At 41.7% G+C, this 22,290-nt stretch overlaps 1 protein-coding gene across 1 annotated transcript; it reads left to right on the top strand.

Annotated features, from left to right (window-relative positions):
* The first annotated feature begins 590 nt into the window (after nucleotides 1-590).
* On the top strand, nucleotides 591-21,756 carry gucy2d (guanylate cyclase 2D, retinal). The gene is made up of 18 exons (XM_060913070.1): nucleotides 591-1,407; nucleotides 2,541-2,842; nucleotides 3,260-3,635; nucleotides 3,870-3,951; nucleotides 4,823-4,940; nucleotides 5,362-5,481; nucleotides 6,173-6,256; nucleotides 6,921-7,097; nucleotides 9,059-9,215; nucleotides 9,964-10,113; nucleotides 10,373-10,521; nucleotides 13,629-13,792; nucleotides 13,880-14,072; nucleotides 15,027-15,201; nucleotides 16,787-16,885; nucleotides 19,304-19,398; nucleotides 21,475-21,560; nucleotides 21,672-21,756. Exons 1-18 carry the CDS (start codon nucleotides 591-593, stop codon nucleotides 21,754-21,756), a joined length of 3,429 nt encoding a protein of 1,142 aa, XP_060769053.1.
* Nucleotides 21,757-22,290: the final 534 nt, after the last annotated feature.

Here is a 22,290-nt window from a genome sequence, read left to right on the forward strand (position 1 = left end):
ACCATAGAATTTATCTGAGATAACTGACAGGAGGTCAAATAAAATTCAGGAGGGTAACATCATTATTTAAGAATACAGTATGCTGCAGAGTAGGGTAAGCTTGGTGGGGCATTTAAGTAAAAGAATGTGTACATCTAAAAATATAACATGGAGGGACAACCCCATAAGAAAAGAAGAACCAAATAAAATCAATCATAAAGAGATGAGAGAAATGATTTTAGTCATCACAGGACTCACGTGGCTCAGGTAGTATCCAAGGCTAATAATGCCCAATTCTGCTAATTAGCTTGTCAGACACACAAGTGTAAATAAGCACATAACCTGCCACAGAGGCACTGTGCACTCACTAACGTTGCCATCTTTAGCACTCCAACAGATGGCACCAGGTGGCAAGGTGATGAGACACCTTGAAAGTGGTATGGTACCCTACCATTTTGAAAGTGGTCGGGTAATGTAAATGTTTACATTTTTTCTACGTCTCTTACTTTTCTTCTTTCCTTTGTCTGATATCTCTGTGAGGATCCAACCCATCCATTTGGTCCTCTAACAATACCTCTGTGATTTCCCCAACTCATAACAGGAGAAATAAAATGACGTTCCGTAGAGACTCTAACTTCCTCTGGCAGTCGCACCATCCACGATGGCATGCACCTTACACAGAATGGAGGAAAGAAAAGAAACAAGCAACTCAACATGAAACAGAGGACCTATCCACTAGGATACATGCACCCACATCTTCAAACTGTTTATTGCATAGGCATTGGTGGAGGGGGAACTGGTTTCTCCTGCCTCTGCTCATAGTTTGTTATTTGCCCTTTGAGGCTCAGGGTGCCACTTTCAAGATTGCTCTGGTGGGACCCTGGACATGTGACCCGATGTACTCCAAAGCCCTGCCTGACCTGGCTGCCCGATTGGCTATGGCCCGCATCAACAAAGACCCCTACCTCAGTAAAGGATACTGGTATGATTACACTTTGATCAATGAGGACTGTAAGACTTCCAGGGCTTTGGCCCACTTCACTGAGTTGAAAGGGTATGGCTCTGTTTTTCTTGGGCCAGCCAACCCGGGCTACTGCACCTCCTCTGCACTTCTGGCCAAGAACTGGAATGCTGGCATCTTGTCCTGGGCATGCCTGAAAGCCAACATGGATGATGGGACACACCCAACCTTCCTGCGGCCTCTGCCACTTTCATCCCGGGTGCTATTTGCCGTGCTGCGCTTCTTTCACTGGGCACATGTAGCCATTGTGTCAGAAGAAAATGATATATGGGTGGCAACCGGACAGGAACTTGCTGCCTCACTCCGTACCCTTGGCCTACCCATCAGCACTGTGGTTACCATGGAGATGGATGAGGATGGGCCCCGGAAAGCTCTGGAGAAAATCCGACAGGCAGATCGTGTGAGAGGTATGTAGTTAAAAGAGAGACTCAACTAACACTTTGAGCATTTGAAGTGATATACAGTACCAGTCAAAAGTTTGGACACACCTTCTAATTCACTGGGTTTTCTTTACTTTTATTAATTAAAAGACATTTCATGCCTTAAAGTAATGATGGATGTTGTTTCTCTTTACTTAGTTGAGTGGTTCTTGACATAATATTGATTAGTACAGTTGTGGAATAGGGCTATTTACTGTTTGATCTCAAACACATTAAGAAGTCAAGAAATTCCACGAATTAACTTTTGACAAGGCACATCTGTTAATTGAAAAGTATTCCAGGTGATTACCTCATGAAGCTGGATAAGATAATGCCAATAGTGTGTAAAGCGTCATCAAGGTAAACGGTGGCTACTATGAAGAATCTAAAATATGAAACATTTTGTTTTTTAACAGTTTTTTCTTTTTACTACATAATGCCATGGCTTCCCCATAGAACTCAGGGGGAGCCATGGCTTAATGGTTAGCGAAACTGCTTTGGGACCAAAAGGTTGCTGGTTTGATTCCCTAGACCAGCAGGATTGGCTGAAGTGCCCTTGAGCAAGATGCCTAACCCCTGACTGCTCTGGCAAGTGTGGTGGTGTACCTCATGTCTGATTAGCCAAAGAAAAACTGATGATGCCATTATCGGTTTGGGCAGGTAACCTGGCTGTAATAAAAATAAATAATTCTACATGTTGCTTCATAGTTTTGACATCTTCAGTATTGCTATACAATGTAGAAATTAATCAAAATACAGAAAAACCTATGAAAGAGTAGATGTGTCCAAACTTTTGACTGGTACTGTACATCTGTGATTATCCTGGGATCTTTATCTGCTTTAACAACTATAAATGTGTTTGATATGGCAGTGCAAACCACTATATATCTACTCAGTCTGTATTGCCAAAGGAAAATTAGGTCTCCAGTTTCTAAAAGTCTTAAGTATGCCCATTTCTATACAAAACAAACAAACAAAAAGAAACCTGCAAGAAGTTTCTTCTTCAGTTGTTTGGATTCTACTTTGCCAACCAATATCTTGATTCATAGCAAACAAAACATTATGCCAACTCAGCTGGATCATCCTCACTTGTCTATGTATTTATCTGTCTGTCACTGCAGTGGTCATCATGTGCATGCACTCTGTTCTTATGGGTGGAGAGACTCAATACAAGTTACTGACTACGGCAATGCATATGCGCATGATAGATCGTGGTTACATTTTCATCCCATACGACACCCTACTCTATGCGCTACCATATAAAAATGCAACCTACTCAATATTCACCAAGGATACCCAACTCCGGCGGGCATATGATGGAGTCCTCACCATCACCATGGACCAAGGCGAACAGAACTTCTATGAAGCTTTCAAAGAAGCCCAGGACAGCTATGAAATCCACAACAGTGCTGAGCCTGACCAAGTGAGATTTGGGGGGGTGGGGATACAGTATGCCTTACATTATTCTTGAAGCTTGAAATTAAAATAATAAGAGCAGAGCTAGGGTACACTAGAACACAGAGATATGATTCTATTCATGTCAGGGCAAGTCAGATGAAATCAGATGTCAAATGTAATAGGGGATCATATATCCCAGCTTACACTAGAGGTACGTATGTTGGACAAGTTTGGGTTCAAGCTAGAACCTTTAAAGGTTCCCTTAAAGAGACAGAAAAGCCTTTCATGGTACCACATGGAACCTAGGCAGGTAAAGCTAAATCTACTGAAGACAAGTGCTTATTTACAGTTTTGCCAATGCTTCAAACATATTCAAAAAAGATTATCCATATAATCAGTTATATGGTTTAAGTCATCTTGAGAGTTTCTCTTTCCTCTTAAGGTCTCTCCATTCTTTGGTACTATCTACAACATGCTGTACTACACAGCTATGGCAGCAGAAACCACTAGATTGGCTGGAGGAGGCCGATGGGTGACTGGAGAGGCTCTGGCTCAGAACAAGGGAGGCTTCGAGTTCAGTGGCTTCAATCAACCCATTTCGGCAGGCAGCAATGGCGAGGGCATGCAAGCACGCTATGTGGTACTGGACACAGATGGCACTGGTGTCACCTTCCAGCGGACACATGTCCTGGAGGCACCACACACATATGGGAAATTTGGTACACTCAAGTACATGGGGAAGTCCATCCACTTTGCAGGTGCCTCTCCCAGTACTGACCCCAACTGCTGGTTCAGCAGCTACGTGGCCTGCAGCGGTGGTAAAACAGGCCACAATGGCTTATTCCTTTGTCTTTTCTTAGAGAGAATGGGTGCAACGGAAAAGAAAGACTAAATTAAACATTAAAACAAGGACTAAAAACCTTTTAAAGATGTAACAAAACTTAGCATTTGATTTATCACTTTCATTATCTTATTTGTATTGTTATTCTTTAATCTTCATTTGGTTCTGTATTTTCAGATCTTCACTTGCTCCTTTTTTTCTTTTTGTGCAGGAATGGATGGAGTGACCTTCTTTTTCCTTTGCATCATTTTCTGTGCTTTAATGGCTGCAAGTGTTTTCCTCTACCACTTGAAGTAAGACCTTATTTCTGTAGTTATTAGTCCAGTTCTATTTGGATTTTTCCACTGAATAATCACGTGCAGATGCAATCTGAAAAAAAAATCTTTCATGTCATTAGTGCCAAATCCTATGCCTTTTTGTCAGATTTTAACTGCCATTTAGCAGATGCTCTTATCCAGAGTAACATACAACATACCCAGAGCAGCCTGGTTCCTTGCTCAAGAGCACTTCACCCATTCTTGCTGTATCAGGGAATCAAACCAGCGACCTTTTGGTTCCAAAGCTGCTCCTCTCACTTTTAGGCCACAGCTTCTCCAGTCATTTCAAATCTATGTTTGAAACATGATTTTTTGCTGATCTATGGGTCTCTGCCCATTCAAGTCCATAGGAGCCAACTGCCCAAGAGTGTTGCCCAAATGTCTGGTGACTGAACAGCTACGGTAAGTCAAGTCAAAGAGTCCCATATACGTTTCCGTTCGTACGTTGGGGAGTGCCTGTTAGAGAGCACACTCTGTCTAGGCCGTCGGCATGGTGAGGTAGGGTGGTCAGTTCCTTTCCTCGCTGCCTTTAACTTCCCCAGTGTTTCCACCAGGTCCCCATTCACTGCTGGGTGGACAGGAGGCGAGCCCCAGAACACCGTCCAAGGCAAGGCTCGAACCGGGGACCATTCTCTTAGTGGTCAAGCACTCTAACCATTTGGCCACTTCACCTCAGAGCAGCTAAAGACTATGATAATTATTTGTTCTTTTGGAAATATTGGAGCGTGGATCTTAATGTGTACATCATGACTTTCGCATTTTTGTCTGTATTTTGGTTCCTTAGACATTTCAGAGTTATGAGATCAATTTTGTTTGATGCATGTTTGTTTTTTTTCTGTTTATGTAGGATGACAGGACAGATGGGTGTGTTGGGAAGGTTTGGAGGTGGAGGTGTTTCAACTCCCTCTAAGATAGTGCTCACGTTGGATGACCTAGTCTTTATCAACACACAACTGAGCAGGAGGGTTAGTAATACCATACCATAGTGATGCTATGTCTGCTCTTTGTTGTTTTGCTTTCTATATCTCTCCTTTTGGTTTGTCCTGATTTTGTGGACATTTCATCCTCACTTTGGCCATGTTATATTTATCTCTCTCGTGTGTAAACAGATCAGCTTTATATCTATTTTTGTACTTTGCTTTTGTACTCACTGGTCTATGTGCTTGTGCTGTGTGTGTGTGTATCATGCTCTGTTACATGAGTAGCTTACTCTACCCTTACCACAAGCATTTCAATTATACATACAGTACCAGTCAAAAGTCTGGACATTACTATAAACTTTTGACTGGTACTGTATGTCTTGGCATACTGTGCAAATGATAAATAAACTTGACTATCAGTCAGAAGGTACAGGTCTGTGATGGACCTCTTTCTATTTGTTTATAGAAGCTGAATGAAGATAGTATGATGAAGAGTCAGTTAGAGGAGAAAACCCCTTGTCGCTCCATCTCAGGACGAAGCTACTTCACATCCACCCCCGAAATCTCCAATGTGGCTGTGTTCGAGGTGTGTGAATATAGGGAATTGTACTTGTGGTATAAAGTGTACACTACCATTCAAAAGTTTGGGGTCACCCAGACAATTTTGTGTTTTCCATGAAAAGTCACACTTTTATTTACCACCATAAGTTGTAAAATGAATAGAAAATATAGTCAAGACATTTTTCTGACCATTTTGAGCATTTAATCGATCCCACAAATGTGATGCTCCAGAAACTCAATCTGCTCAAAGGAAGGTCAGTTTTATAGCTTCTCTAAAGAGCTCAACTGTTTTCAGCTGTGCTAACATGATTGTACAAGGGTTTTCTAATCATCCATTAGCCTTCTGAGGCAATGAGCAAACACACTGTACCATTAGAACACTGGAGTGATAGTTGCTGGAAATGGGCCTCTATACACCTATGGAGATATTGCACCAAAAACCAGACATTTGCAGCTAGAATAGTCATTTACCACATTAGCAATGTATAGAGTGGATTTCTGATTAGTTTAAAGTGATCTTCTTTGAAAATAACAGTGCTTTTCTTTCAAAAATAAGGACATTTCAAAGTGACCCCAAACTTTTGAACGGTAGTGTATGCATACAAAAACATACAAATTTTTAAATAAAGAGTGTCTGTTGTTTATGGCGTTTTATTCTTAGAGTGGTGTGGGCAGTATACTGATGAAAATTGTGTGCTGTTTAAATGTGTTGGCAGGGTGACTGGGTATGGTTGAAGAAATGCCAAAATGGAGAAAGAGTCACAGAGGTCACTGAAAGCACAAAATCCATCTTCATTAAGGTAAGACATGAAGAAAGAGAGTGCAACATGAAAAACATGACAAAAGTGAGACACAAAGTAGCCCTGTGATTACCTGGCGACTTGTCCAGGGTGTACCCCGCCTTTCGCCCGTAGTCAGCTGGGATAGGCTCCAGCTTGCCTGCGACCCTGTAGAACAGGATAAAGCGGCTAGAGATAATGAGATGAGATGGGGCAGCACGGTGGTGTAGTGGTTAGCGCTGTCGCCTGCCCGTGGCTGGCGAGGGCCTTTCTGTGCGGAGTTTGCATGTTCTCCCCGTGTCCGCGTGGGTTTCCTCCGGGTGCTCTGGTTTCCCCCACAGTCCAAAGACATGCAGGTTAGGTTAACTGGTGACTCTAAATTGACTGTAGGTGTGAATGTGAGTGTGAATGGTTGTCTGTGTCTATGTGTCAGCCCTGTGATGACCTGGCGACTTGTCCAGGGTGTACCCCGCCTTTCGCCCGTAGTCAGCTGGGATAGGCTCCAGTTTGCCTGCGACCCTGTAGAACAGGATAAAGCGGCTAGAGATAATGAGATGAGAATGAGACACAAAGTGAAAGGGAGGAAGAATGGATGGCATAAGCAAGTGGTTAGAGAACAAGTGATAAATGATATACAGCGAGAGTAGAAGGCTTACTTACATCTCTCGCTCTCTCTCATCTGCAGCTGAGGGATATGCGTCAGGAGAACCTAAACCTGTTTCTTGGCCTGTTTCTGGACTCTGGGATATTCGGCATCGTGACCGAACACTGCACAAGAGGCAGCCTGGAGGACCTAATTAACAAGGAAGAAATGAGACTTGACTGGATGTTCAAATCCTCCCTGCTTATGGACCTGATCAGGGTAAGATGAGCAGAGAGAGAGAAAGTGAGTAAGAGAGAGAGAGAGAGAGAGAGAGAAATTTCCTATTTCATAAAAATTAATGCGAATAAATTATACTACCTAAGAAATAAAATGTAAGCCACGACATAAAATGTCACAGGCTTTTGGTGCTTAAAAAAGTGCTTAATCTCTCAGTTTCATCCACTAAAAAGACATTATATTAACAAATAAAGCACAGTCTTAATAATAAAAAAAGCTAAATAAAAGACTGTAATCAGGCTTTGGTTGCTAACTTCTAATCAGTTTAGACTTACTTACTTACTTAAGCCCATTGCACGCTGGGGAGCATAGGCCATCAACGACACTTCTGAACTGTCGTTGATGTTTCTGTAACATGAGTTTTTTCTAGGCAGGGGTGTTGGCCCTATGCAAACCCGTTGAACTCCGACCAATTGCCCTTCGACCAATCCAGCATGGGAGGCCCTACCAGGAGCTTACGCTCCAGCTGGCATAGCTCTAGGGGTCACGGAGACACGCAAGCCACCACACCACGACAAGGAATGGACATTATGGTGGAAACAGTTTAGAAGTTTCTCTAAAATCCTCCCACCAAAATCATTTTATTTAGCAATTATACAGCTCACCTACTGAGGTAAATTTATGTCTGCCGCCTTTGACCAGGATTAGCAAGACTGGCTTAATGTTAGCATATAGCAATGTAGCTTCTGTGGTGCTGTAAAGCAGTTAACTTTTCATATTTGGGAATAGAGATAGACGACAGATTGTGTTTTAACCAGTGTGCACAGACCAAATGTAAGAAGCTACAACAGAGGATGTTCTTTCTTAGGAAACTCAAAGATTTTAGATTAGACTGCAGTATTCTCCAATTGTTTTATAAATCACTTTTACAGAGTATTTTATCATTTGGGCTAATCTGCGTCTATGGAAATATGCACGTACAGGACCACAAAAAATTGCAGCGTATCATTAAATCAGCCAGCCGGGTTATTGGTGTGGACCAGACATCTGCAGTTGAGCTGTACAATGAGCTTATTTTAAGAAAGATGGATCAAATTTTAACTGACCCAACACATCCTCTGTTCCTAAAGTTTTTAAGAAGCACCAGGTCTAATAACAGATTTCTGCAGAGGCCAATCAGGACAGCGAGATACTACAAATCATTTGTACCCACAGCAATAAGACTATACAATAATAAACCAAAAACATCTGTTGCACTTTAGTTCACTCATCTGTACAAATTTCCTTTTATGTATTTTATTTATTTTATGTAGCGCACAGTTTTTATCTCTTGTTTTTATCTCTTATTGTTTTTATCTTACATCACATCTTTTATCATAGATTTATTTTAATGTGGTATGTCTATTGCTTGTCTGTCTATATGTCTTTGGCATGCTTTGAGGAGATGTGCAATATGGACCACTTGAGTTTCCCCCGGGGGATAATAAAGTTTACCTTGACCTTGACATGAACCACTTCAATTTCAAGACGACGCTCACTTTTAATTATACTTCTAGAAACTTAATATTTATAAATGTGGCAACCCTTTGTGTTTTCCACTCTTTTTTTAAAGCCATATTGTCGATAATGTTCACTCACGCTGCTACCTCATTCACTCAGTAGCGAAGTATTGTCCGCAAAGGAGTCGGCTCTTTTATGAGAACCACTCGTATGCCTGAGCTGTTTTCCTCTATGCTCCCCCCTTTTGTTGTAGACATTAATCTTGCAGTGTTTTGTTGTTTAATCAAAATGACATTCCTGCAGTGGCAGTGCCTTCACTGTGAGAAATGCAAAGTGAATTGATTAATTGAAGCTCGAGAGTCCATTCTTCAGTCAGAGCCATGAGTTCCTCTCGGTTGTTCCACACGTTAGTCCAAGAAAAAAAAAAGTCTCTTGTTCCAATTTTTAACACTTATCTTTGTTTTTCTTCTGTCGTTTGTCTGTTATCCTTCATCATCATTCAGGGAATGAAGTATCTGCATAATCGGGGTGTCATTCATGGGCGACTGAAGTCTCGAAACTGTGTGGTGGACGGCCGGTTTGTCCTAAAGGTTACAGATTATGGTTTGAACAAAATCATAAGCTCCCTAAACATCACCCAGAATGACTACAAACCAGAGGGTAAGAATCAGATGTGTGGATACATAGCCAAGAGGTGTTGGCCTCAGGCCATGCGCCCCTTTTGAACTGGAAAATAAACCCCACTAGGGCGGCACGGTGGTGTAGAGGTTAGCATTGTCACCTCACAGCAAGAAGGTCCTGGGTTCGAGCCCAGCAGCCAGCAAGGGCCTTTCTGTGTGGAGTTTGCATGTTCTCCCCGTGTCTGCGTGGGTTTCCTCCGGGTGCTCCGGTTTCCCCCACAGTCCAAAGACATGAAGGTTAGGCTAATTGGTGGCTCTAAATTGACCGTAGGTGTGAATGTGAGTGTGAATGGTTGTTTATCTCTGTGTCAGCCCTGCGATAACCTGGCGATTTGTCCAGGCTGTACCCCGCCTCTTGCTCATAGTCAGCTGGGATAGGCTCCAGCTTGCCTGCGACCCTGTAGAACAGGATAAGCAGCTACAGGTAATGGATGGAGGTTAGTGTGTTGACTGTCACTTAGGGTCCATATTGATAAGCATGGCCTCCACTCACCATGAACATACTCACCATGATGATCAAAATAATGGGATGGAGATTGAAATGGTAATGATTACTAGAATAGTTGGTGTAAGCAGCTGATTACTGTATTGCTGGTGGAATAAAGATGATACCCGAGCATGCACTTCTAGATGTGATGGAATAAACACGCAGACTGACTTTGCAGAATGTGACTGGATACGTATTTACAAGTCTGATGGCTCACTTCTTCATCTTTCTCTTTCTGCAGATCAGTTGTGGACAGCCCCAGAGCTCTTGAGGAATACGACCTTGATGAACAAGGGCACGTACAAAGGCGATGTCTATAGCTTTGCCATCATTATGCAGGAGGTCATCTCTCGCTCTGCTCCCTTCTGCGTGCTGGACATGCCTGTGAAAGGTCTCGCACACTTACAGTATACATTCAATTCAATTTTATTTGTATAGAGGTTTTAACTATATATAGTGTCACAAAGCAGCTCTTTTCAGAAAGTCAAGTCTTTATGGGATCTGTGGGACCTTCTACAGTAGCATGCATATATAGAATACACATGAAGCTTGAATGCGTATCTGAATATGCACCTTTTGTGTGTAGTAGTCACTAGAAGACACTATCTCTGAATACTATTAAAATGTGGGTATGACTGTGGTGTGTGCAGAGATCATAGATAAGGTACGGAATCCTCCTCCTCTCTGCCGACCCTCTGTATCAATGGATGAGGCGCCACTGGAGGTCATTCAGCTCATGAAGCAGGCATGGAGCGAAGATCCAGAGCTGCGACCCTCGTTTGAGGATATCTTCAAACAGGTACATACAAACATACAGTGGTGTTTGAAAGTTTGTGAACCCTTTAGAATTTTCTATATTTCTGCTTGAATATGACCTAAAACATCATCAGATTTTCACACAAGTCCGAAAAGTAGATAAAGAGAACCCAGTTAAACAAATGAGACAAAAATATTATGCTTGGTCATTAATTTATTGAGGAAAATGATCCAATATTACATATCTGTGAGTGGCAAAAGTATGTGAACCTCTAGGATTAGCAGTTAATTTGAAGGTGAAATTAGAGTCAGGTGTTTTCAATCAATGGGATGACAATCAGGTGTGAGTGGGCACCCTGTTTTATTTAAAGAACTGGGATCTATCAAAGTCTGATCTTCACAACACATGTTTGTGGAAGTGTATCATGACACGAACAAAGGAGATTTCTGAGGACCTCAGAAAAAGCGTTGTTGATGCTCATCAGGCTGGAAAAGATCACAAAACCCTCTCTAAAGGGTTTGGACTCCACCAATCCACAGTCAGACAGGTTGTGTACAAATGGAGGAAATTCAAGACCATTGTTACCCTCCCCAAGAGTGGTCGACCAACAAAGATCACCTGAGGAGCAAGGCATGTAATAGTCGGCGAGGTCACAAAGGACCCCAGGGTAACTTCTAAGCAACTGAAGGCCTCTCTCACATTGGCTAATGTTAATGTTCATGAGTCCACCATCAGGAGAACACTGAACAACAATGGTGTGCATGGCAGGGTTGCAAGGAGAAAACCACTGCTCTCCAAAAAGAACATTGCTGCTCATCTGCAGTTTGCTAAAGATCATGTGGACAAGCCAGAAGGCTATTGGAAAAATGTTTTGTGGACGGATGAGACCAAAATAGAACTTTTTGGTTTAAATGAGAAGCGTTATGTTTGGAGAAAAGAAAACACTGCATTCCAGCATAAGAACCTTATCCCATCTGTGAAACATGGTGGTGGTAGTATCATGGTTTGGGCCCGTTTTGCTGTATTTGGGCCGGGACAGCTTGCTATCATCAATGGAACAATGAATTCTGAATTATACCAGCGAATTCTAAAGGAAAATGTCAGGACATCTGTCCATGAACTGAATCTCAAGAGAAGGTGGGTCATGCAGCAAGACAACGACCCTAAGCACACAAGTCATTCTACCAAAGAATGGTTAAAGAAGAATAAAGTTAATGTTTTGGAATGGCCAAGTCAAAGTCCTGACCTTAATCCAATCGAAATGTTGTGGAAGGACCTGAAGCGAGCAGTTCATGTGAAGAAACCCACCAACATCCCAGAGTTGAAGCTGTTCTGTATGGAGGAACGGGCTAAAATTCCTCCAAGCCGGTGTGCAGGACTGATCAACCGTTACTGGAAATGTTTAGTTGCAGTTATTGCTGCACAAGGGGGTCACACCAGATACTGAAAGCAAAGGTTCACATACTTTTGCCACTTACAGATATGTAATATTGGATCATTTTCCTCAATAAATAAATGACCAAGTATAATATTTTTGTCTCATTTGTTTAACTGGGTTCTCTTTATCTACTTTCAGGACTTGTGTGAAAATCTGATGATGTTTTAGGTCATATTTATGCAGAAATATAGAAAATTCTAAAGGGTTCACAAAATTTCAAGCACCACTGTATGCAGAGATCACAGACTTTCAAGATGTATACTATATTTTCTAGCTTATACCACATCACCTTTCTCGGTAACATGGAAATTTACAAAAAACAAAAAAAGCCTGGTGTGGGAAGGATTGCTTATACCTGCTATAATGTAAATGATAATGGATCTAACATGGGGAAGCCATGGCTTAAAGGCTAGAGATGCAGTTTTTGGACCAAAAGGTCACTGGTTTGATTCCCTGGATCAGCAGGAATGGCTGAAGTGCCCTTGAGCAAGGCACCTAACCCCCAACTGCTCCTTAGGCTGCTCTAGGTATGTTGTATGTTACTCTGGATAAGAATGTCTGTTAAATGCCTGTGATGTTTTGCAGATGTTCCACAACATTAAATGTGACAAAGAAATAAAGTATGATGTACCATTCTTTAATTAATAAGACAATGGTAATTGTTTGCTAATTGCTGTGTTATAAAATGAATAAAACACTTTAAGACTTGCTGTTGTTGGAAAAAAAAATCAACACTGGAGTGGTAAGAGTAATTCCATTTCATCACACCACCCCAGGCAGCGAGCTGGCCTAGTGGTTAGCGTGCCTGCTGCTTGACCGGGAGATCGTGAGTTCTACTCGGGGGGCAGGTCATACAAAAGACCATCATAAAAATGGTCCCTTCTGGCAAGGCATGCTGCAATACAGATGCGAGTAGGGAAGTCAAAACTCGCAGTTACCAGAGGACTAGCTCCCCACTGTAATCCTAGCTGTATAGGTAACAGGCTGAGGGTTATGGAAATGGAGATCAGTGCTGCACCCATGTGCCTCAAGGAGCTGGTTAGTACTGGGACAGGAGACTGCCTGGGAAGACCAGATCCTGGTGTGGAAGGGACTTTGACTTGATACCACCCCAACCTTTTATATTTCTTACATATATATGACACAAAGACCCATGTATGTACATACAAGCAAAAACACACAGAATCACAATGTTGGCTGTAGCAAAAATTTTTTTATATTAAATCTTATGTATGAAAAGTGTACACATCTCATTCATTCTCATTATCTCTAGCCGCTTTATCCTTCTACAGGGTCGCAGGCAAGCTGGAGCCTATCCCAGCTGACTACGGGCGAAAGGCGGGGTACACCCTGGACAAGTCGCCAGGTCATCACAGGGCTGACACATAGACACAGACAACCATTCACACTCACACCTACGGTCAATTTAGAATCACCAGTTAACCTAACCTGCATGTCTTTGGACTGTGGGGGAAACCGGAGCACCCGGAAGAAACCCACACGGACACGGGGAGAACATGCAAACTCCACACAGAAAGGCCCTCGCCGGCCCCGGGGCTCGAACCCAGGACCTTCTTGCTGTGAGGCGACAGCGCTAACCACTACACCACCGTGCCGCCAAGTGTACACATATTACTAATAATATTTTCTGAAGCTTGTTTCTCATGATTGTCTTTTGTCATTTTGTTTGTCTCATGAACCTTTTTTGCAGTTTAAGACTTTCAGTAAAGGAAAAAGGATCAACATCATTGACTCCATGCTGCGCATGCTGGAGCAATACTCCACCAATTTGGAGGACTTGATCCGTGAGAGGACAGAGGAGCTAGAAGTGGAGAGACAGAAAACGGATGCCCTTGTGGCCCAGATGCTGCCCAAGTCAGTCTCTCTCACACACACACTGACACACAAAACCACACACTGTAAATTTACTCTATCATTTTATTTCTCTTCCACTGCAACCAGGTCTGTTGCTCTGGCTCTGAAGAAAGGGAAGCCAGTGACACCAGAACATTTTGCAGAGGCAACGTTGTACTTCAGTGACATTGTTGGGTTTACCACCATCTCATCTCTGAGTGAGCCTATTGAAGTGGTGGACCTCCTAAATGACCTCTATACCCTTTTTGATTCCATCATTGGCATGCACGATGTCTACAAGGTATTGCTACATTAGAACAATGACCTGTTTTTTCACTTTATAGCCTAATTTGTTCAATAAACTTTGTCACTTGAGTCAGCCACGTTGTCGTTTCTGTGGAGAGGTTGAGGGTTTCTATTGAATGCGTTTATTAAGGTCATCCTAAACTTGGTAAAATATTTTTTTATGATTAAATCCTTTCAAGGGTTATTAATTTGACTGTGTAGACTGTAGACACTTCAAAATTCAAAAACCATAGTTTTGTGGCATTTATTACGAAACAGGAATAGTTGAAAATGTCATTGCATTGACCATGAGAGAAGCAAGAGTTATTGCATCATAATTTCTAAGAGCCAGTCATGTTCCAGGCTACATTACAAAAGAAGAGGCATTATTATTATTATACATTCCTTTCGGGTGTTCAACACGTCTTTCTCTTTCAAAATTCTCTCAAAATCTTCCGTATTTAATGAAGCAAACCTGGTGGCCACGTTTGTTTACAAATTGTCACAGTCACTTGCTAGCATGGAAGTTTTACGTCTCTGATGTGTGATGTCATGTTGTCTTGACAACCACGCAATATCACAAACCATATTCAATGCTCATTCTCCATTGGGTAGAGTGACATAATGCAAGCGATATGCTAACAATATTGCATGCTATCAAACCAAATAAATGAAACCGGCTAGAAGAGAATAGAATACGTTTTTATTCCATTGAAAAAGTGTCCTGTATGTATAATAATGTGCAAACTTTGATATAGGATATATATATCTACAAAACAGGTTTTGGGGGACACTTTATAAATTTGCACAAGGGTCCAACAGTGGGGCATTCTGGGATTGGACATGCAGTATTTAGCAGAAAAATGTATAATATCTGTAGATGTGTATGATTGATTTTGGCTGAGCATGTTTGAGGGTAGTGGCGTGTGTGTGTGTTCCTCATCTCTTGTACTGCTATATGGACCAACAGGTTGAGACCATCGGTGATGCGTACATGGTGGCGTCAGGAGTTCCCAGCCGCAATGGCAACCGGCATGCAGCTGAGATGGCCAACATGTCTCTGGACATCCTGTCCTGCATTGGCACATTCAAAATGAGACACATGCCCAGTGTCAAAGTCAAAATCCGCATCGGACTCCACTCTGGTGAGTCACTATTTTGGTTTCATACACAAACCAAGAGACATAACAGGTCTACAACTTCATGCAAACAATGCCATGCATATAAATGTCCAAACATGATGCAAGACAACACTACATGTCCTCTTAACATGCAATTAGTAATGCTATACTGACTCAACTGTGAGTTATGGATAATATCTCAGGGCTCAGTTATAAATCAAAAGTCTTTAGCTTTATGTTTGAGCTTCTCTCTGTCTATAATTTGCATTTGCTACATAATTGTCAAACCATGACCTGGCCTAGTGGTTAGCGTGTCCACCTCTCGATCACGAGTTCTACTTGCGTTTGGGTCATACCAAAGACCATCATAAAAATGGTACCTACTGTCATCTGGCAAGGCACACTGCAAGACAGATGCAAGTAGGGAGTCAAGCTCTCACTGTTACCAGAGGACTAGCCCCCCACTGTAACCCTAGCTATATAATAGGCGAGAGGCCGAGAGCTATGGAAACGAAGATCAGCACCGCCCAATGCACCTCAAAAAAGTGGTTAATCCCAGGAGATTGCCTGGGAAGACCAGCGCCTGGCATGGGAAGGACTTTGACTTTGATATACTTGTTGAACTGCAAGCTGGTCTCGTGGTTAGTGTGTCTGCCTCTTAACTGGGAGATTGTGAGTTCAACTCATGGTCGGATCATACCAAAGACCATCATAAAAATGGTACCTACTGCCATCTGGCAAGGCACACTTCAAGACAGAGGTGAACAGGGAGTCAAGTTCTCATGGTTACCAGAGGACTAACCCCTCGCTGTATAATAGGCGAGAGGCCAAGGGCTATAGAAATGGAGATCAGTGCTGTGCTCATGTGGGAGGGACTTTGTCTTTTGACATAATTGTCAGGTAATGGTTGCTGAAATAATTCCAAATGTGAATGATTGAGTAATCCTGTAAAGCCTTATTATTCTTTTATTTCTCAGTTATTCATTCTCTGGCATGTATTTAGCAGCCACTATAAATTATTCAGTAGCTATCATAAAACTAATTGCAAAAGGGATGTAATTACAAGGTCTGGACCTATCAATGGCTTCTGGGAATTGAAGGGGTTAAATACTAGGTTTGATATCCAGCCATTATATGAACTAGGTGCATCAATTTTAGGATATAGGATGTCACAACTTTAGGCTGGAAGTGTATCCTAATCATTAAGAATTTACAAAACTCAGAAATAGTTAAAAAGAAAAAAATATAACACAAAACTCTTTTTCATCCTTTGATGGATAAGCATTTGGAGTGAGACGCCATTTCTAGATGATATCCAATTAGCTTCTTCATCCAATTAGGCGCCAGGTCCCCGTGCCTGAGTCCATTACCGCAATGCCATTGACGCAAAGTAACCTGAACTTCATGTGTACTGCAGTGGACTTAACTTCACTTAATGCTGGCTGTGCCATACTGTCCTTTTGCATTCGGCTTACACTTGTCTGTATGTAAATTAAAATTGTGTGCTCTTTGCAAGCAGTCTTGTTAATAAAATTTTTTCCCTAGTTATTATTATATTGCTGTTTGTGGTGTTTCTCTTAATTCGTGCACATTGGTCTGTGTGTTATAGGTCCAGTAGTAACTGGAGTGGTGGGGCTGACGATGCCCAGGTATTGTCTGTTCGGAGACACAGTCAACACAGCGTCTCGAATGGAATCCACAGGGTTGCGTGAGTACTCCAAGCCATCATACTTTTCATTTTAAGCTGCGCCCTAAGGTAATTTGTGATGGCACTTTCAAAAACTGGCATAGGAAAATAATTACATTAAATAATTAAAAAGGAACCATTGCTTGCACTTTCTTGTCTGTAAAAATATACAGATGGGTGTGTGTGTGTGTGTATGTGTGCATGGGGGGTGTTTTGTGACAGGCTTAGAGAGCTTAAGCTGTAGAGCACATCATAAGCTTTTAAGTCTATCAGCCGAATTAGAAAGAAAATTCTGCTTTAGTAGAAAAGTAAAGTAGCGTCCTCACACAACACGTTCTCCTTTCTTTCTCCTCGCGCACACACCTCCATTTTGCTCTTGCACTCTCAACTTGCCTACTGACTTATTAGTAAGGACATCTTCTAAGAAGCCAGTGAAAAGCAAGTTGATTTCAATGTTGATGGTTTTTCCAAATTGTTCAGTGCACTGTAAATTGCCTAGAGTTTAGAGTTACTATAACTAGGGTTAGGTTTAGGCTTTGGGAATACTTTGTATTTTAAACTACTTGAAATTCAAAATATATATATAATCACCCCTTCCCTTGCAATCTTTGCTGGTCTAGTGGTTACAGTGTTGGGTTAAGAATCAGAAGGTTCTGAGTTCCAATCCTGGTTAAGTATGAAAAAAGATATATAAAAAAATTCTGAAGAGACAGACAAGAGGAAATACTAGGTTGGTGTAGACAGAGACGAAGTGGATGGAAGAAAGAGAGACAAAAGAAGTGATGGAAAATCCCTTTTAAGAATCTTAGATAATCCAAAATTTTACCTCGGTTGGAAATTGTGAACCAGATTAAAATTTTTAACCAAGATTTAAAAAAAAAAAAAATCACCTTGGTTCAAATTTTTTGACATGTCCAAAAAAAAAAAATCAGAGATTAAAAAAAAAAAAAAGTCAGTGATCATGCATAAACTAGCACAGGCAAGGTCAACAAGTGCTAAACAAAATCGAGGGGAAAAGCATCTAGATAAAACAGGCAATGCAAATGAGTTAATAATGTCACAAGCAAAATGCTGATGCAAGACTTCGCAAGAAATGTCTGAATGTCCAAGTAATTTAAGAACTGTGTGTCATTGCAAACATGCTGGCTGCGTCTGAATACACATACTTCTACACTATTAGTGCGCAAATAGCAGTATATAGGGTGTCCACATACTTAGTAGGCATTTAATTGTAGTCAAACAGTATCTGGATGATCTCCTACATCTGTAGTATACAGATATACCACATTACGCTACACTACGATATCTCATACCGTGAGCTGGGCTAGTGGTTAGCGTATCTGCCTCTTGATTGGGAGATTGGGAGTTCTACTCGTGGTTGGGTCATACCAAAGATCATCATAAAAATGGTACCTACTGCTGTCTGGCAAGGCATGCTGCAATACAGATGTGAGTAGGGAGTCAAACTCTAATGGTTACCAGAGGACCAGCCCCCTACTGTAACTCTAGTTATATAGGCGAGAGGCTGAGGGCTATGGAAACAGAGATTGGCACCACCCAACATGCCTTAATGGCCTGGTTAGTACTGGGATGGGAGACTGCCTGGGAAGACCAGGGCATGGCATGGGAAGGACTTTAGATTTAGACGATATCCCATAATTCAGCTGGAGCCTTTGAATAACCAAATAAGAAGAATTCCCCCAGGAAATATAGAAAAAAGATGGCTGTCCGAAGCAAAGGCAGTTGTTGCAATGATGGACAAATGTATCAGAAATTGTTTAAACATTTCTGCCATTGCAGAAAATATATCATCTGTGAACATCCAGGTCAGAAGACAGCAAAGTAGCTATGAATTGTGTCCTTACTACATTACAGGCATTTAGCAGATGCTCTAATCCAGAGCGATGTACAATATACTCAGAGCAGTTACCATAGGTGCGTTGCTCAGGGGCATTTCAGCCATTCCTGTTAGTCTAAGGAATTGAACCAACAACCTTTCAGTCCCAAAGCTGCTTCTCTAACCATTAGGCCATGGCTTCCCACTATGTTATGCTATTCACTCATATACTCATGGAACATACTACAGTTACGAGCACGTAGTAGGTACTTCACCATTGTTTGTACATACTGAGTATTTGGATGCAGTCTTTGTTTTTGCTTTGATTGTCATGCGACATAAGGACTGGCTGAAGGTCACGGGAGTTGGTAGGTGAGGTAAACGTGACAACAAAAGGCACTTCGAATTGCACCTCTTCACTTGCGTCTTAACAAGAAAAGGGTGCAAGGAAAGGAAAAGAAGGACAGCAGGAATGAGTGATTCTTGTTTACTGATACAGCACTGAGATACATGAATACTACTGCCTTCTAGTGGGCACATTTTTCTTGAATGAAATTTTAATCTGAGGCCTTTTGCAATCTTGTTGTATGTGACACTTGCAGCTTACAGAATACATGTCAACCAGAGCACAGTTGACATCCTCAGGAAGCTCGAGCTCGGATACCAAATAAGGTCGAGGGGCAAAACGGAACTTAAGGTAAAACATAAACACACACACATATACAAATGTACTCTTTTACATCCAGTCATCATCTATACCGCGTATCTGTCAGGGTCACAGAAGAAGCTGGAGCTAATCCCAGTTGATTTAGGGCGAGAGGTTGGGTACACCCTGGACAGGTCGCCTATCTATCGTAGGGCTAAAACAGAGACGAACAACCATTCACACTCACATGTGGGCAATTTACAGGAGCCAGTAGACCTAATCTGCATGTCTGTGGCGTGTGGGAGGAAACCAGAGCACCTGCAGGAAACCCATCCAAGCATGAGGAGAACATGCAAACTCCACACAGAAAGATCCCAGTCAGCTGCAAGGTTTTAACCCAGAACTAGGGCTGCGTACCTAAACGTAACATCAGGTACAGGTACCGGTACAGAGGTTTAGGTACAGGTCCAGACCTGTACCTGTACCTGAACAATTTGACAAATTCTTCTGAACTTCTTCAGTAATGACAGAAACATTAATAAACTGTTGATAACTTGTCAGTATCTTTATTCAAAGAAAACCGAACATAACTAGGTTTCCTACCTCACTTCTCAGTCACCCTATAGTTAACTTGGGACAAAAAGTCATAAGTTGTCTCACAGCGAGAAGTGACTACACTAGAGTACTACAGACTCCGCGCAGTCCGCGGCCTTTAACTTACGCGGCAAAATTACACAAAGCAACAAAGGCTGCCGATGCCAGCAAAGGAAAAATGGCTGACCTGCTTTTGAGTCTTTTTGACCAATCAGAATGCTGGATCAGCCAAGCTCTCGCAATGTCTCGTGAGACTGTGGCGAGAGGATCTCAAATCAAAGATGGCTTTGATTTCAAGTTTCAGCGCGGCATTTTACGTCTTTTCCAGTGCTAAATTTTCGTCTTTGTGGTAGGATTTACGCATCTTCAGTCACAAAATAAGCAGATACTTGGTGTAAATTTATATCGGTACAGTACCGGTACTTCATGATCCGGTATTTTGGACCTGTACCAAATAGATTTTCACAGTACAGTACCGGTACACAGTACTGGTACGCAGCCCTACCCAGAACCTTCTTGCTGTGAGGCGACAGTGCTAACCACTGTACCACCGTGCCACCAAATATTTGACATATGAAGACATAAAAACACAATTTTTGCTTACAAATAATATTGACTCATTTGATACAACAGCACTGTTGAATTCTGTAATCCGATTGGTCAGGAGCTGTTCAATAATTTTCTAGACCAGCAGCTCTGAAAGTAGCTATGGCTCTGATTAAAATCAAATGTTTATATTAATGCATTTATTCTAGTGCGTTATCATTTCTATAGTAACAGCTGGGACTGATTTAAAAATTAATAAATGGATTTATTATGAGCATGTTATCTAACATAGAAAAATGTATAATCAGTCAAAGAGTCCCATATACGTTTTCGTACGTACATTGGGGAGTGCCTGTTAGAGAGCACACTATCTAGGCCGCCGGCATGGTGAGGTAGGGTGGCCAATTCCTTTCCTTGCCGCCTTTAGTGTTTCCACCAGGTCCCCGTTCGCTGCTGGGTGGACAGGAGGCGAGCCCCAGATCACCGTCCGAGGCGAGGCTCGAACCGGGGACCGTTTGCTTAGTGGTCAAGCGCTCTAACCACTTGGCCACTTCGCCTCAAGACATATAATACTCTTGTTTAATATAAATACGCAGGTGATTATAGAAAATTGTGCGCACTGATTGGTCAAAAGATTCAGACTATTTCTCGATAATCACCTCGAGCGACTTGGCAAAATGGCGTCCAATCGCTTAGTCACCGTAAGTGAGGAAGAATTACAAATGATGAAAGAAAATGCTGTTCCTAAAAGCACTAAAGATGCTACGAAGTTTGGTCTAAAACTATTCAAAGGTAAGGTGGAATTGTGATTTATTTTATCTATTTCAAAACAAAGTATTTTATGTGACTCGGTGTGGGTAAGTGACAAATCTGCACCGCGCCATTGACCACGCCCCCTGTTGTTGATTATTTTCTTATAACAACACACGCTGCTGTGTTTTATTCTTTACATTGCACCTAATATATCACATTATCTCTTGTGATCAGGGTAAGGGATTCGAGGAGACATTCTGGTTAGTTGGGAGGGACGGATTCACCAAGCCCCTGCCCATTCCACCAGATCTTACCCCTGGGTGAGAGTCACATGTGCACAAACCCTGTCTATCAATACAAACCTCCAGCACTTTTATAAATCCTAGTTCCTGATACAGTAACATAAGTTTGTGTTATGTGATATCACACAGGGCGAGTAACCACGGCATCAGCTTGGAGGAGATCCCTTTAGACAGAAGGCAGCGTTTCCTGGACCGCCAAAAGAGGATAGGTTAAAGAAGGTTTAGGTGTATGCAAGTAAATTCATTTCTTTGCTAATAATTAAAAAAAAAAAAAAAAAACTTTCAAAAGCTCTGGCAGGAGTGGAAATAAGCAATAGAGGGAAGTTTAACATGAACAAAATTACCTTTATGTGTTTAGGTTTCATGTTTAAAAAGTCTGTTTTATAATACTTTTATTTCTTCATTATGTTCTTAGGGCTACACTTATATGTGAAGAATGAAATGATTATCGAATCTTTATATAATTCTGATTTAGATGTTAATTTTCATTGAGTGTAATTCTTATTCTGTATGGATAGAAAACAAAAGTCATGGTAATTAGATAAATTGAGGAAACCATGTAAAGTGAAATACTGGGGGATATATATGCGATATACACTCACCGGCCACTTTAATAGGAATTTGTTCTGGAATCATATGGCGTATTCACACCTACGTTGTTTGGTCCAGACCAAACGAACCAAATTTCCCTTGGTCCGGACCTTTTGGGTTGGTCTGAATACAAACCACCGAACTCTGGTCCGGACCA

Source organism: Neoarius graeffei, chromosome 28 (genome assembly GCF_027579695.1).
Source record: "Neoarius graeffei isolate fNeoGra1 chromosome 28, fNeoGra1.pri, whole genome shotgun sequence".
NCBI lineage: Eukaryota > Metazoa > Chordata > Actinopteri > Siluriformes > Ariidae > Neoarius > Neoarius graeffei.